This window comes from Phoca vitulina, unplaced genomic scaffold (assembly GCF_004348235.1).
Source record: "Phoca vitulina isolate PV1807 unplaced genomic scaffold, GSC_HSeal_1.0 scaffold21, whole genome shotgun sequence".
Lineage (NCBI taxonomy): Eukaryota > Metazoa > Chordata > Mammalia > Carnivora > Phocidae > Phoca > Phoca vitulina.
In genome coordinates, this window is record NW_022589724.1 from 26,371,963 (window position 1) to 26,387,142 (window position 15,180).

Genomic DNA, 15,180 nt, shown 5'->3' on the forward strand with positions numbered 1-15,180 from the left:
CGAACTTTAACACCTTCCCTAATACGTTACACTACAGTTTCTAATCCTAACATGTTATGAAGCATGTGTTCTGAAATTTTCATCAAGACTTCCAAATATCTCCCAATACCCTCCACGTGACTCAGATGCTGTGCAAATATTTTGGTTTTCTATGTGTGCCCTGCTGTGAAAATGTTGGGAAGCCTTGCCCTGAGGCACGGCCAGCGCTTGGGGGAGGCACGGATAACTGAGGGAAAGCGAGAAAGTTGGGATGGGGGCGGGTCGCTTTTGCTCTGCTCTGCCCCACCCCGCAAGGTTGGTACATTTGTTTGCAAACCAAGAGACAGGGGCTTTTTTTCCTAGGAGTAAATGGCAATAGCTTTGGAGCATTGCCTTTTTGCCAACTGTTTTGCCGATTCAAGGAGGTTTCTGTCTCCCTTCTGGGGTCTCCGCTGGATTGTAGACGCTAAGGAAGAGCCCTCCCTGGATGGTGGCGGTCTCTGCAAACTTCGGTGCTCCCGCTAGCCCCAGCATGGGCCCCCCTGGGGCAGAGAAACCTGGTGTGAGTGTTCTCTGTCCTTTCTAGTTCTGTGACCTTAGGCAAGTGTACTGAGCCTCCTCGAGCCTCAGTTATCTGCTCTGTAAAATGGGGTTAGCCCTCGTGCCAAGCTGACTGGATGTGGTGCGGCCTCGCTGAGCTCGTGAAGGTGAGCACCCTGCCTGGCACAGAGGGGATGCTGCGCTGATGGTTGTCCACGTCACGGCGACACTCAGTGACAGAGTGGATCAGGATGGACTTGGGAGGTCTGCCCGAGTCAGAAGAGAGTCGGGGGCTCTGGAAACAGATAATCTAATTTCCAGTTTCCCCTCTGCCACTTAATTGTGCCACGTGAGTCAGGTACCTCCCCTTGCAGTAAAACCCTTCTGTTTTCTCCTCTGTAAAATGGAAGAGGCGTGATTTTTTTTTTAAGATTATTTATTTGACAGAGAGAGAGAGAGAGCACAAGCAAGGGGAGCGGCAGGCAGAGGGAGAGGGAGAAGCAGGCTTCCCGCTGAGCAGGGAGCCCGATGCGGGGCTCGATCCCAGGACCCTGGGATCATGACCTGAGCCGAAGGCAGACGCCTAACGACTGAGCCACCCAGGCGCCCCGGTCTCAAACTTTAGAGGTCATCTGAACCACCTGGAGAACATGTTCAAACACAGGTTGCCGAGCCCCATCCCCAGAGTTCCGGATTCCGTAGGTCCAGGGTGGGTCCAAGATTTGCACCTCTGCCAAGTTCTCTGGTGGTGCTGATTGCTGTGGGCAGTGTGGGGACCCCTGGTTTGGGCAGCTGCTGAACCAGGACCCTCAGTGAGCCCAGAGTCCATCCAGTCTCAGGGGCCCAGGGCCAGCGAGGGGCTGGCTGGACAAAGGGTCTAAGAGGAGCCAGGCCTTGATAAGGCCTGGGAGAATTTTCTTTCCACCAGTTTCACCCATGGCTTGAAAGAAAAAGCCAGGTGCACCCTGGAGCACAGAGTCCTTCTCTCCAGGGCAGTACTGGGAGGGTTGCATCAGGGCTCTGGAGGACAGACTCCGGGATGGAAATCACTGATAATCGGGCCCTTGGGCAAATGGAAAAGCTGGAGCCGGAGCTCCTAGTAGCTCCGTCTTCACCTGTGGTTCTTTCTAACAAGAGAAGCCCACATTCATTGTTGAAATTTGGAAAAACAGAACGAGGAAAATAACATCGTCAGTGTTAACATTCTTTTTTTTTTCAAAGATTTTATTTATTTATTTGAGAGAGAGAATGAGATAGAGAGAGCACGAGAGGGGGGAGGGTCAGAGAGAGAAGCAGACTCCCCGCCCAGCAGGGAGCCCGATGCGGGACTCGATCCCAGGACTCCAGGATCATGACCTGAACCGAAGGCAGTTGCCCAACCAACTGAGCCACCCAGACGCCCCAAATTGTCAGTGTTAACATTCTGAGATAGTGTCTTCTGTTTTTTTTTTTTTTGAAGATTTTATTTATTTATTTGACAGAGAGAGACAGCGAGAGAGGGAACACAAGCAGGGGGAGCGGGAGAGGGAGAAGCAGGCTTCCCACAGAGCAAGGTCAAGAGTCGCAGTCTCTACCGACTGAGCCAGCCAGGCACCCTGCAATCTCTTATTTCTTAAGCTGAGTGGTGGCTCCATTTGTGTTTATTTTATTATTATATCTTTAAACTGAACATGAGCAGTAGGTTATAGGTTGAATTGTGTCCCCCAAAAGGTCCGATGTTGAAGTCCCAACCCCTAGTACTCTGGAATGTGACCTTATTTAGAAATAGGGTCATTATACATGCAATTAGTTAAGATGAGGTCATATTGGAGTAGACTGGGCCCCTAATCCAGTATAACTGGTGTCCTTATAAAAAGGGGGAAGTTGGCCCCAGATATGCATACAGGGAGAACGTCCTGTGTGGATTGGAGTTCTGCCACCGAGGAACCTACCAGAAGCCAGGAGAGAGGCCCGGAACAGATCCTTCCCTAACGCCTTTGGAGAGAGCACTGCCGGGCTGACCCCTTGCCCTCAGACATCTCACCTTCACCACAGTCGGTGCATTTCTGTTGTTTAGGTCACTCAGTTTGTGGTATTAAAAGTACCACAGAGAATATACAAGAGGGACATAAGAAATACCCTCTACCAGAAACTTGCATTCTTTTCTCTATGAATTTCTCTCTTTTTTTAATTTTAATTTTTTAAAAAGATTTTTATTTATTTATTTTAGAGAGAGAGAGAGATGGAGCACAAACATGGGGCAGGGGCCAAGGGAGAAGCAGACTCCCTGCTGAGCAGGGAGCCCGATGCGGGGCTTGATCCCAGGACCCTAAGATCATGACCCGAGCCGAAGGCAGACGCTTAACTGACTGAGCCACCCAGGCGCCCCTTCTCTATGAATTTCTATCTAACTTCTCCCCAGCCTCCCAAACATCTGCATAAGCCTTACACTGAGCTTGTGATTTATGACCTCAACGTGTTTTTTTCTGCACTATCTCACTACTCTTTTCAGCAAGTTTGTAATCTGTTGATTTTTTTTCTGACTACAAACATGTTCCCTTGCAAAAATACTTTAACATTATAGGGATGCCTGCTGGCTCGGTCAGTAGAGCATGCAATTCTTTTTTTTTAAGACTTTATTTATTTGACCGAGAGAGAGAGAGCACAAGGAGGCAGAACGGCAGGCAGGGGAGAAGGGGAAACAGGCTCCCAACTGAGCAGGGAACCCGATGCGGGGCTCGATCCCAGGACCCTGAGATCATGAGCTGAGCCAAAGGCAGACGGCTAACCGAGTGAGACACCCAAGTGCCCAAGAGCATGCAATTCTTGATCTCAGGGATGTAAGTTCAAGCCCCACATTGGGTGTAGAGATTACTTACAAAACAAAACAAAACTTAAACATTACAGAAATTCACGATGTACTAGTGAAAATCTCTCTCCTAATTCCATCTTCCATCAATCCTAACAGTTCAGTGTGTATTCCTTCAGATTCTTTTTACCTGCTGGTAGTAACATACTCAGGTGGTTTTCATGCAGAGACAAAATCATGGCCCTACTCATTTTAGCACCTCATCTTTTATTTCTCTCAGTTACATGTCTGGGGATCTTTCTATGCCTGAATAATCTGTCTTACCATATTTAATGGCTGTGTAGTATTTTCCGAATATATGTAACATAATTTATCAAAGAGCTAGGATTGATTTTTCATCCTTCCACAAATATTAGTCATTTTAATTAGGTCTCAGGCTAGACAGACGTGTGTGTTGAGATCTGGGATCTATGAGATCCTCCCTGCTTCACCCTGACTATCCTCTATTGTTTCTTTTTCTTTTCTTTTCTTTTTTTTTTTGCCTTTAAAATTATTTATTGGGGCGCCTGGGTGGCTCAGTTGGTTAGGCGACTGCCTTCGGCTCAGGTCATGATCCTGGAGTCCCGGGATCGAGTCCCGCATCAGGCTCCCTGCTCAGCGGGGAGTCTGCTTCTCCCTCTGACCTCCCCACTCTCATGTGCTCTCTCTCATTCTCTCTCTCAAATAAATAAATAAAATCTTTAAAAATAAATAAATAAATAAATAAAATTATTTATTATTATTGTTAAAATTGAAATATAGTTGACACACAATGTTACATTAGTTTCAGGTGTACAACATAATGATTTGACAAGTTTATACATCATTCTGTGCTCACAAGTGGAGTTACTGTCTATCACCATACAAGGCTATTAAAATATCATTGAGGGCGCCTGGGTGGCTCAGTCGTTAAGCGTCTGCCTTCAGCTCAGGTCATGATCCCAGGGTCCTGGGATCGAGCCCCACATTGGGCTCCCTGCTCCGCGGGAAGCCTCCTTCTCCCACTCCCCCTGATTGTGTTCCCTCTCTCGCTGTGTGTCTCTCTCTGTCAAATAAATGAATAAAAATCTTTTTTAAAAAAAATCATTGACTATATTCCCTATGCTGTGCCTTTTATTCCTATGACTTGCTCATTCCATAACTGGAAGCGTGTATCTCCCACTCCCCTTCACCCATTTTGACCACCAGCCTCCCGACAAGAACTATCAGTTTGTTCTCTGTGTTTATGGGTCTGTTTCTGCTTTTTGTTTACTTATTCATTTGTTTTGTTTTTTAGATTCTACATATAAGTGAAATCATATGGTATTTGTCTTTCTCTGTCTGACTTATTTTACTTAGCACAATATCCTCTAGGTCCATCCATGTTGTTGCAAATGGCAATATCTCATTTTTTTTTTAAAGATTTTATTCATTTATTTGTCAGAGAGACAGAGAGCACAAGCAGGGGGAGTGGCAGGCAGAGGGAGAAGCAGGCTCCCTGCTGAGTAGGGAGCCCCATGCGAGACTCAATCCCAGGACCCTGGAATCATGACCTGAGCCGAAGGCTGACACTTAACTGACTGAGCCACCCGAGCATCCACAATATCTCATTTTTTTATGGATGGCTGAGCAATATTCCATATATATATATACACACACACACACACACACCACATCTTTATCCATTCATCGATCAGCGGACACTTCGGCTGCTTCCATATCTTGGTTATTATTAGTAATGCTGCAATAAGCATACAGGTGCATGTAACTTTTTGAATTAGTGTTTTCATTTTCTTTCTTTCTTTTTAAAATATTTTATTTTTATTTATTTATTGAGTTAGTTATTTTGAGAGAGAGATCAGGGGGAGGGGCAGACTGAGAGGGAGAGAGAGAATCTTAAGCAGGTTCCATGCCCAGCGAGGAGCCTGATTCAGGGCTTGATCCTGAGACCCTGAATCATGGCCTAAGCTGAAGTCAAGAGTCAGATGCTTAACCGACTGAGCCACCCAGGTGCCCCTTAAAAGCTTTTATTTTTAAGTAATCTCTACCCCCAAGATGGGGCTTGAAGTCATGACCCAGATATCAAGAGCCACATGCTCTACCCACTGAGCCAGCTGGGCGCCCCTATTTTTAATTTTTTGCGGAACCTCTCTCTACACTGTTTTGTACAGCAGCTGCACCAATTTACATTCCCACCAATAATGCGTGAAGGTTCCTTTTTCTCCACATCCTTGCCAACACTTGTTATTTCTTGTCTTTTTGATACTACATTCTGACAGGTGTGAGATGACATCTCATTGAGGTTTTGAGATTTTATTTATTTATTTATTTAGACAGCTTGAGCTGGGGTGGGGGGGAGGTAGGAGGGGCAGGGAGAGGGAGAGATAGAGAGAGAGAGAGAATCCCAAGCAGACTCAACACAGAGCGCGGAGCCTGACATGGAGCTCTATCCCATGACCCTGAGATCATGACCTGAGCCAACAATCAAGTCTGATGTTCAACCAACTGAGCCACCCAGGTACCCCTCATTGACATTTTGATTTGCATTTCCCTGATGATGAGTGATGTTGAGCATCTTTTCATGTGTCTGTTGGCCATCTGTATGTCTTCTTTGGGAAAATGTCTATTCAGGTCCTCTGCCCATGTTTTAATTGGATTATTTGTGGTTTTTTGGTGTTGAGTTGTATAAGTTCTTTATGCATTTTGGATACTAAAGCCGCATTGGATATACCATTTGCAAATATCTCCTCCCATTCAGAGTTTGTCTTTTCATTCTGTTGATGGTTTCTTTCACTGTGCAAAAGCTTTTTTATTTTGGGATAGTCCCAAGAGTTTATTTTATTTTATTTTTTTTTAAGATTTTATTTATTTATTAGAGAGCGAGCGAGCGAGAAACAGCATGAGAAGGGAGAGGGTCAGAGGGAGAAGCAGGTTCCCCACTGAGCTGGGAGCCCGATGTGGGACTCGATCCCAGGACTCCGGGATCATGACCTGAGCTGAAGGCAGTTGCTTAACCAACTGAGCCACCCAGGCGCCCCCAAGAGTTTATTTTTGTTTGAGGAGACATATTGAAAAAAATGTTGCTAAGACTAATGTCAAAGAAATTACTGCCTGTTTTCTTTTTTTTTTTTTTTTAAAAGATTTTATTTATTTATTTGACAGAGAGAGAACACAAGCAGGGGGAGTGGCAGGCAGAGGGAGAGGGAGAAGCAGGCTCCCCGCAGAGCAGGGGGAGCCCGATGTGGGACTTGATTCCAAGACTCTGGGATCATGACCTGAGCTGAAGGAAGTCGCCTAACCAACTGAGCCACCCAGGTGCCCTACTGCCTGTTTTCTTCTAATTACTCTCTATTGGTAACTGCACTGTGCCACTCATCCTTGCACCAGCTTCCAGAGACAAATAATATGCACAGGGTATGCACTGTGCAAATGCCTATTGCCTGTTACTAATTGGCTTTTGCTCCAAACCCATAAGGCTTCCTGGTCCATGTGGAGCCCTCTTTTTGCCTGGGCTACAGGCAAGCCTGAGGGACACCTCGCTTGTCCTTTCCCTGAGACTTACTCCCTTGGGAAGGTAAGGAGGGGTCAGTCCAAAGACAATCACATTGAGGGAAAGAAAGGCTGAAAGGAAATTTCTCTTTAAGGTCTAAATGTTTTCCTACCTTCTTGATTATTATGTTAAAGTTCATTCCTAGGGGTGCCTGACTGGCACATGACTCTTGATCTCTTGATCTTGGGGCTGTGAGTTCGAGCCCCATGTCGGGTGTAGAGATTGCTTTAAAAAAATCTTAAAAAACAAATAAATAGAAATAAAAACCTTAACCCTAACATCCTCTTAGACCCAGCTGTTTAGAAATACACACACATACACACACTTAGGAATATATATATATATATTTAGGAATATATATATATATATATATATATATATATATATATATATATATAGCGGCCCGCTATACATATACATATATATATATGTATTTTAAGATTTTATTTTTAAGCAATCTCTACACCCAACATTGGGCTCAAACTCACAACCTGTTTAAGGTTTTTAAGATATAATGTCCAGTTGTTCTGTTAAAAGATAACATCAATTTTAATTTTTTTAATTTTTATTTTTTTAAAGATTTATTTATTTGAGAGAGAGAGCATATGGGGGAAGTGTGGGAGGAGGGCAGAGGGAGAGAAGGAGACTCCTCGCTGAGCATGGACCCCATCCCCAGGCTCTATCCCACAACCCTGAGATCATGACCTGAGTCAAAGCCAAGAGTTGGATGCTTAACTGACTGAGCCACCCAGGCACCCCAAAAGATTACATCAATTTTTAATCCTACCAGCAACATACGAGATTGCTTGTTTCTCAATGTCCTTGCCAGGGCTGGGTGTCGCTCTTTTAAAAAAGTGGCCAATCCTGGCCAGGCGACTGAGCCACCTGGGCGCTGCGGGAAGGGGAAAGCTTTAACCATGTTATCTGGTCACATCAGAGAGGCTGGCCATGGGCTCCTCAAAGACTAGGTAGGGTGTGTTGGTTGTTTCTTGAACTGCGTTTAGCACATAGCAGGAACTTAATAAATATTGGTTCAACGAATGTGGGAGCATTGAGAAATGATCAACAATTCTGTGCTGGGGGTAGCAAGAGACATTTTACAGAGATAATTGGCCTATGCCTGGCAGCAAGAAGTTTACCTTGAGCAGCAAGAAGGACATCTCTTCCTCCGAAGGGGGAATTAAAGGATGGGGGAAGTTAAAGATGAGGGCAGGTTGGCGACAGAATGGGAGAAGATATTTGCAAATGACATATCAGATAAAGGGCTAGTATCCAAAATCTATAAAGAACTCATCAAACTCAACACCAAAAGAACAAAGAATCCAATCAAGAAATGGGCAGAAGACATGAACAGACATTTTTCCAAAGAAGACATCCAAATGGCCAACAGACACATGAAAAAGTGTTCAATATCGCTCGGCATCAGGGAAATCCAAATCAAAACCTCAATGAGATACCACCTCACACCAGTCAGAATGGCTAAAATTAACAAGTCAGGAAATGACAGATGTTGGCGAGGATGCGGAGAAAGGGGAACCCTCCTACACTGTTGGTGGGAATGCAAGCTGGTGCAGCCACTCTGGAAAACAGTATGGAGGTTCCTCAAAAAGTTGAAAATAGAGCTACCATATGATCCAGCAATTGCACTACTGGGTATTTACCCCAAAGATACAAAAGTAGGGACCCGAAAGGCTACGTGCACCCCGATGTTTATAGCAGCAATGTCCACAATAGCCAAACTGTGGAAAGAGCCAAGATGTCCATCAACAGATGAATGGATAAAGAAGATGTGGTATATATATACAATGGAATATTATGCAGCCATCAAAAGGAATAAGATCTTGCCATTTGCAACGACGTGGATGGAACTGGAGGGTATTATGCTGAGCAAAATAAGTCAAACAGAGAAAGACATGTATCATATGACCTCACTGATATGAGGAATTCTTAATCTCAGGAAACAAACTGAGGGTTGCTGGAGTGGGGGGTGGGGTGGGAGGGATGGGGTGACTGGGTGATGGACACTGGGGAGGGTATGTGTTCTGGTAAGCGCTGTGAATTGTGCAAGACTGTTGAATCTCAGATCTGTACCTCTGAAACAAATAATGCAATATATGTTAAGAAAGAAAAAAAGAAGAAGAAGAATGTAGCAGGAGGGGAAGAATGAAGGGGGGGAAATCGGAGGGGGAGAAGAACCATGAGAGACGATGGACTCTGAAAAACAAACTGAGGGTTCTAGAGGGGAGGGGGTTGGGAGGATGGGTTAGCCTGGTGATGGGTATTGAGGAGGGCACGTTCTGCATGGAGCACTGGGTGTTATGCACAAACAATGAATCATGGAACACTATATCTAAAACTAATGATGTAATGTATGGGGATTAACATAACAATAAAAAAATTAAAAAAAAAAAAGATGAGGGCAGGTTGGGAGAAGGTAGAGGGAATTCTACTTGATGGCTTTATTTTTCTCTATGAAAAAGGAGAGTTGGAGTATGGGATGGTAAGAGGCAAAGGTTTGGAAAAGCCACTTGGGGAGAGGGAAGGGATCTAGGGACAAATGGAACAATTCTGGGTGGTGGTGAGGACTCAAGTGAACGTGGAGGTAATGACGTGTGGGTTCATCCTTGCAGAACCTCAGGGAGAAAATGAACGGACGTGGAGGGCTCCCTAACACGGGAATGAATATGGTGGGCACTAGCCGATGAAAACGAAGCCAGAAAAGCAGGTACTATGTGGAGAAGGGGAAGCTGGAATTTCAGATTTCACGTGGACCAGTTGTGTGGCCCTTGGGGTGCATGGCTGAGGTGCAGGGGAAAGTCGTGGACGTGAGGATGTCGAGGGACTGAGGCCAGGTTTGTCTGAGGATGTTAAAGTCTCCCAGAATCCAGGGCGGCGCCGTGAGCCACGTGACAGCCCGCCTTGATTGGTCAACAGTGGGCATAGTTGAGAAGATGGCGGCTCAGCGAGAACCTCATCGAAGTAGGTCTGTACGCACAGCAGCACCCAGTGTGCAGGAGGGCGGTGAGGGGCAAGGGGAACGCGGCCGCTTCCTCTGGTCTGGACAAGGACGGAGGAGGCGCTGTGGGAAGGGGAGAGAGTCTGGGTGGTGTGCACCAACAGTGGAGTATTGACAGGGTTGGACTTCCAGAAGCAGCGCGGAGCTCTGGCCACAAACGTGTTCTGTGTGCCCCGTCTGAACCCGGTCTCCTAACATGTATCAGAGGGTCTGGGGTAGAGTTTTAGCGCTCCTTCGAGTTAGGGGACTCGAAGAGGACCAAGACGGGGTAAAAATGGCGGAGGGTCAGCTGGGCCTTGAACGGCGGGGCAAGCCGAGGCAGGGCCCGCTAGTGGCGTCGCGCGTCTCCACGGCGACGGGACTCGTGGCCCGGACGTGGGCGGAGCTTCGGGCGGGGCGGGGCATCTCTGTGACGCCAGGGGCTGGGCCTAAATGGCGAAACCCAAGAGGCTCCCGGGGGGGTTTGAACTGGCCAATGGGCGAGCTGCCGACCGGGTGTCGGAAAAGGAGGCGGAAGCGGGGAGGAGCCGCCGCGGGAGCCGGACTGCATCCGCCGCGGCGTCTCCATGGCACGGCCCTGGCCTCCGACTTCAACGACTTCATAAGGAGACGTTTCTGGGCGCAGCCGTGTCGCTCCTGGTGAGAGGCCGCCGGCAGGCGGGATCCCGGGCGCTCCGGGGCGCTCCGGGGCGCTCCGCGGCCACCGCCGGGCCGCGTCCCCACGGGCAGCATGGCCCCCGCCGGGGTCGTCAGCCCCCGTCGCCCCCCGCCCCCCCGGCGGCCGCCCCCGCCTCCAGCCCCCGGGCGCGCTCGTCCGGCTCCCGTCAGAATGTGGCCCCCGCCCCGCCCCCCCGGCGCGGGCCTTCTTCTCCTCCCGCTAACGGGCGGGCCGGCCGCCTCCCTCCTAACCTGGCCTCCGGCAGGACTCTGCTCCCTCCTCCGCCGCCCTCTGGCAGGGCTTCACCCTTCTCTCTATGGGCAGAAACTGGTCCCCTCCTGCCCGCTGGTGGGTGGTCGTCCACGGAGACAGGCCCCGCGCCCCCTGCCCGCCGGTGGGCGTCGCCCCGGCCGCCTGTCCCTCCCTGCGGGCCGCGGCTCGGCAGTTATTGTCCGCGCCTCGTAGGCAGCGCTATCCCCCGGCGGCCGCCTCCCGGCCTCCCGACCCCGCGGGAGTGGGATCACCCGTCCAGGGGACGCCACTGGGGGTTTCGTCCCGCTCCCTGCACCACCCGGCGTCTGACCCGCTCCAACTCGGATACTGAATCCTAGTGGCCGCTGGCGGCTGCGCCCGGGAGGATTTTCCCTCCGCCGTCGGGGGTACCCCCTTGCGGCCGCGAGCACCTTTCCCCTGCAGCTGCCGCCCCTCCCGCCTTCAAACACTATTGGTCTTCTCTGGGTTTCTATTCTCCCGGGAACGCCCCTTCTCCTAGGAGACAGTTGCCCTGGTCCCGCCCCGAATATCCCTCCAGCTCCCTGCGCGGGTTTCGGCCCTTTGGGGCCCACTTGGGGGCCTAGCGGTGCCCGCCCGCCCTTCACGCACGCCAGCCGGCGCCTCAGGTTTTCCCTCTGGTGGCCCACCCACCTTCTCTCCCGGGTAGGGCCTGGGCGTGGTGGTCCTTGCCTCCGAAGTTCCGTTCCCTGTCCCTCCCTGGGGAGGGGAGCTCCCTCCGCGCCCCCCACCACCTACCGGCCACCCACGCGCCGCTCCGCAGGTCGCTCAGCCTCTCCTATCTCCCCCCACTTTGGCAGGACAGTTGCTGTGCGACTTGGACAGTAGAGGAGCGCCTCCCAAGTTTTCATCCAACTGCCACCCCTAAAGCTTCCACCCTCCTCCCCTCAGAGAGGACGTTTGATGCCGGGCCCCTGAGATTCTCATTGACAAGCCCCTCTGGGTCCCCCTGAGCAGAGCCTGCTGACCCAATTGCCCACCTTTGCGGCTTTGATGCCTAACCATGTCTGCCTCATCCTCAGGCGGCTCCCCCAGGTACTACCAGCGTGGGGGGCGCCTCCGCAGAAGGGCAGGGGCAGGTGGTCAGGGTCCCCCAGGCCAGGCTCGCTGGAGGCTTCTCTTTTCAGCTGCCCTGTTCTGTGTATTGAAAGTCTGGAACAAAACATTGAAAAGTCATTTTTAAAGGGAAGGAGGAAAAAAGTGCTTGCTCGCAATCCCAGCTCTGCCTCCCTCTTGCCCTCCCTTCCCCAGGTGCCCCAGTTCCTCCTGGCAAACAGGGCCCCCATTGTCTTCATGGAGTACTAGGCACAGGTCCTTTTTGAAAGGAAGCTACATGTAAATGACAGTGATGTAGGCGTTCATAAGGTGTTGATGCTGTCCAGGTGATTTGATGGCAAGCCCGCAGGGGGAGACAGATTTCCCAGATCTGTTGGCTTTTAAGTGAGGAGGGAAAAAAGAATCTGTCTACTCAGATTTGGTATTCCTCACCTAAATGATGAGTAGGATGCAATAAATATTTTTTTCTTTTTCGTCAAGGTGTGCTACACATACAACAGGATGCATGCTAAAGTGCTCGAGCATTTTTTTGTTGCATTTTTAGGTTGCATTATTCTCCCCTAAGTATTTGTGGGGAGGACGGAAGTCCTATTTGGAGGCTGTCAGGAGGTAGTGGGATGGATCAGATGAATTTTCCAAGTCCCTTTCCGTCGTGGAATTCTTGGATGCTCTGCTGCCAAATATTGGAGATGAAACTTTTGCTATATTTGCAGACCTGGTGATGGGGCTGTTTATGTATGAACATGCTAAATTGCACATAGTATTAAAAACAAACAAACAAACAAAACCTCTCCAAAACAAAAATAACCCTGCTTCGCAGGATTTTAAAGGGTAGCAAGTAGAATATTTGGGGACATGGTAACTTTCCATCAGCTTACTTGAATATGTGACTGTTAATTTTATGAATTTGAGTCACAGGGACTTTGTTCCTGGGCCTGCTGCTCTGTCTTTTGATGTCTGTCACTTCCGGAGCATTTTTCCAGGGCCGCTTCTGCTCCGGGCACAGTCCTGGGCACTTTCACCCTTGGCCACACTAGTACCTTGCCTGGTGCTCCCATGCTGCCTGCTTTTTGTCATCTGACAGGATGACAGCTGGGCTTTTCAGCAAAAGGTCACAATACTTGTGATGCGACGGCAGAGGTTAAAAGGCCGGCCCTGCGATTGCCCATCACCCCGTTTCCATCCCCCTGCCGGGCGCACCATGTGTGTTCGGTGGCCGTGTAAAGGGAGCCAAGTGATACCAGACTGGTTCTCCTAGCCGTTCACTCGTGTCATTTCGGGAGATCTAAGAGATAGAAGAGCCCTAGTTTTCTGCTTACAATCTGGTTCTTGTGCCTGGGTGCAGGTTTCCATCGTGTGGGAAGAACGGAGTAACAAGTCTCACGCAGAAAAAGGTCTTGAGGACACCTTGTGGCGCACCCAGTGTGACTGTGACGGTAGGTGACGTGTCCACGGAGCAGCCCTCCGGTCTATGGCCCCACCAACAATGCTTCGGCTCGCCTTTTCCAGGAGCTGCCTTTCCCTGCCCCCACCACTGTGGCCTAGTGCTCTGCTGGAGGCTTTCTTGCGTATCCTGCTCATTGGGGGGGTTGGTTCTGGTTTTGGTTTTTTTGCCTGTGGTAAAGCTGCTGAGCGTGAGGAGGATGTCTTCACCCAATCCTTCCAAATTCCAGAAGTCCTGAGAACACATTTTCCAAAAAAAAGAAGAAGAAAAGAGAACGGGGAGGGGACCGGTTGCGGGTAGTGGGCAAGGGGTGTGTGTGGCCGGGGGGGTTCGGCCCTGCTTGGGTTCTCTTCCGAATCAATACAACCTTCTCATCTCAGCATTTCCTTTAGCCTTCCGTCTTCCTCATCTTCCACCTGCCTCCTGCCTGCCTGACTGTGCACTCTAACCATGTGGTGTGTGGCCTGTGCTGCCATGCATGCGCAGATCAGATCACGGGGCAGAAGGAGTCCCCTGCTTTCCAGCTGTGCTACACTAAGTCTACAGAGGAGCTCTGCCTTCCAGCAGGCTCGGAAGGAGATTCGGCTCTGAGGACCCCGGGGCCTGGGTTCGCGCTCTTTTGGGGAACCCGCAGGTCTTGCAGACCCCTGTCTTGAGTGGACCTAGATCGTCCAGGTGGTCTTCAGCCGGGATCTCTGCGGGAGTCTGCTGAACGGTGCTACTGCCCTGGTTCCGGCCTGCATGCCAGTAGTTGGTAGCTGTCCTGCTCGCTTGGTGGCTAGGCTTTCAGTGGCCCCCAGAGGCTGTGAGCTCGGTTTTTTATGCCAGTTTACTCATCCACAGATCAACCTTTTTTGTGTTGCCCTCCCCCGCCTGCCAGAAGCGAAGCATGAAGGACCGCTCTTCAACGCCCCCCTTACATGTTCATGTGGATGAGAACACTCCTGTCCACGTCCACATAAAAAAACTCCCGAAACCATCAGCGACCAGCGGCCAGGTAGGAGCATGCCAGTCGGGCGAGGTGAAGGCTGTGGAGCAGGGTGACCCCTCCCAGCACGGCCTCCTCGGGCTTCAAACTCCACAAAGGTTTGGGAGACAAATGCACTTGCTTTCAGAGGTCGGCTGCCTGGCTAGAAGGTAGGCAGCACTGGCATCCAGAAATGGCAGTGGCGGCCTTAGTCAGAAGAGGCTCCCCTGCAGAGTTGGAAGTGGATGCCACCAGAGGAGACCACGGCCAGCTGTGTGGGGAAGTGACCCTGGGTTTGTCCCTTTCCACAGAAATCTCATAAGCGCGGAATGAAAGGGGACACCGTGAATGTGCGGCGGAGTGTCCGGGTGAAGACCAAGGTACCTTGGATGCCCCCTGGAAAGTCATCTGCCCGGCATGTGGGATGCAAGTGGGAGGTAGGCTCGTTCTTGTTCAGGCTTTTCTTCTCGGACTGGTCAGGTTCTAGCAGGCCTCAAACTCGGTATGATTCAGGGTCAGCTGTCACTATTAGAGATGTCCCAGTAGGTCCTGTTTAGTGAGCGGCCTGGCTAAACCTGAAAGTACGCGAATGTTCTAGAGCCCTTAATACCACTGCCAGGTGGTAGGTCTCACTCTCCCCATGGACAGATGAGGAAACCAAGGTTCAGAGAGATGAAGTCCCAGAGAAAGTAGCAGAGCTGGAGTCAGGGATGAGGGAGGTCTCATTCTAGAAGTTGCACCCTTGGCCTCTCTGATCTGTGTGTGCGGAGCCACATGTCTTTCCCCGTGTAACCGTGATAGCATCTGAAGCGTAACCAACAAAATATATACCAGGTGCATATTTAAGAAAGCACCCCCTCTTTTGAGGTAGTC

General features: G+C 50.0%; 1 protein-coding gene across 7 annotated transcripts in view; it reads left to right on the forward strand.

The window, feature by feature from the left end:
- The first annotated feature begins 10,366 nt into the window (after nucleotides 1-10,366).
- ODF2 (outer dense fiber of sperm tails 2) overlaps nucleotides 10,367-15,180 on the forward strand; it is a 32,751-nt gene continuing 27,937 nt past the window's right edge. Inside the window, exons 1-4 of one of the 7 annotated variants that reach the window (XM_032418779.1) lie at nucleotides 10,367-10,530; nucleotides 13,242-13,332; nucleotides 14,221-14,337; nucleotides 14,619-14,744. In XM_032418779.1, the coding sequence (XP_032274670.1) occupies nucleotides 10,367-10,530; nucleotides 13,242-13,332; nucleotides 14,221-14,337; nucleotides 14,619-14,744 (498 nt within the window). Of the gene's footprint in view, nucleotides 10,531-11,640; nucleotides 11,876-13,241; nucleotides 13,333-14,183; nucleotides 14,338-14,618; nucleotides 14,745-15,180 lie in introns of all 7 variants that reach the window. The other 6 variants (XM_032418780.1, XM_032418785.1, XM_032418786.1 and 3 more) reach the window with 6 other exon arrangements.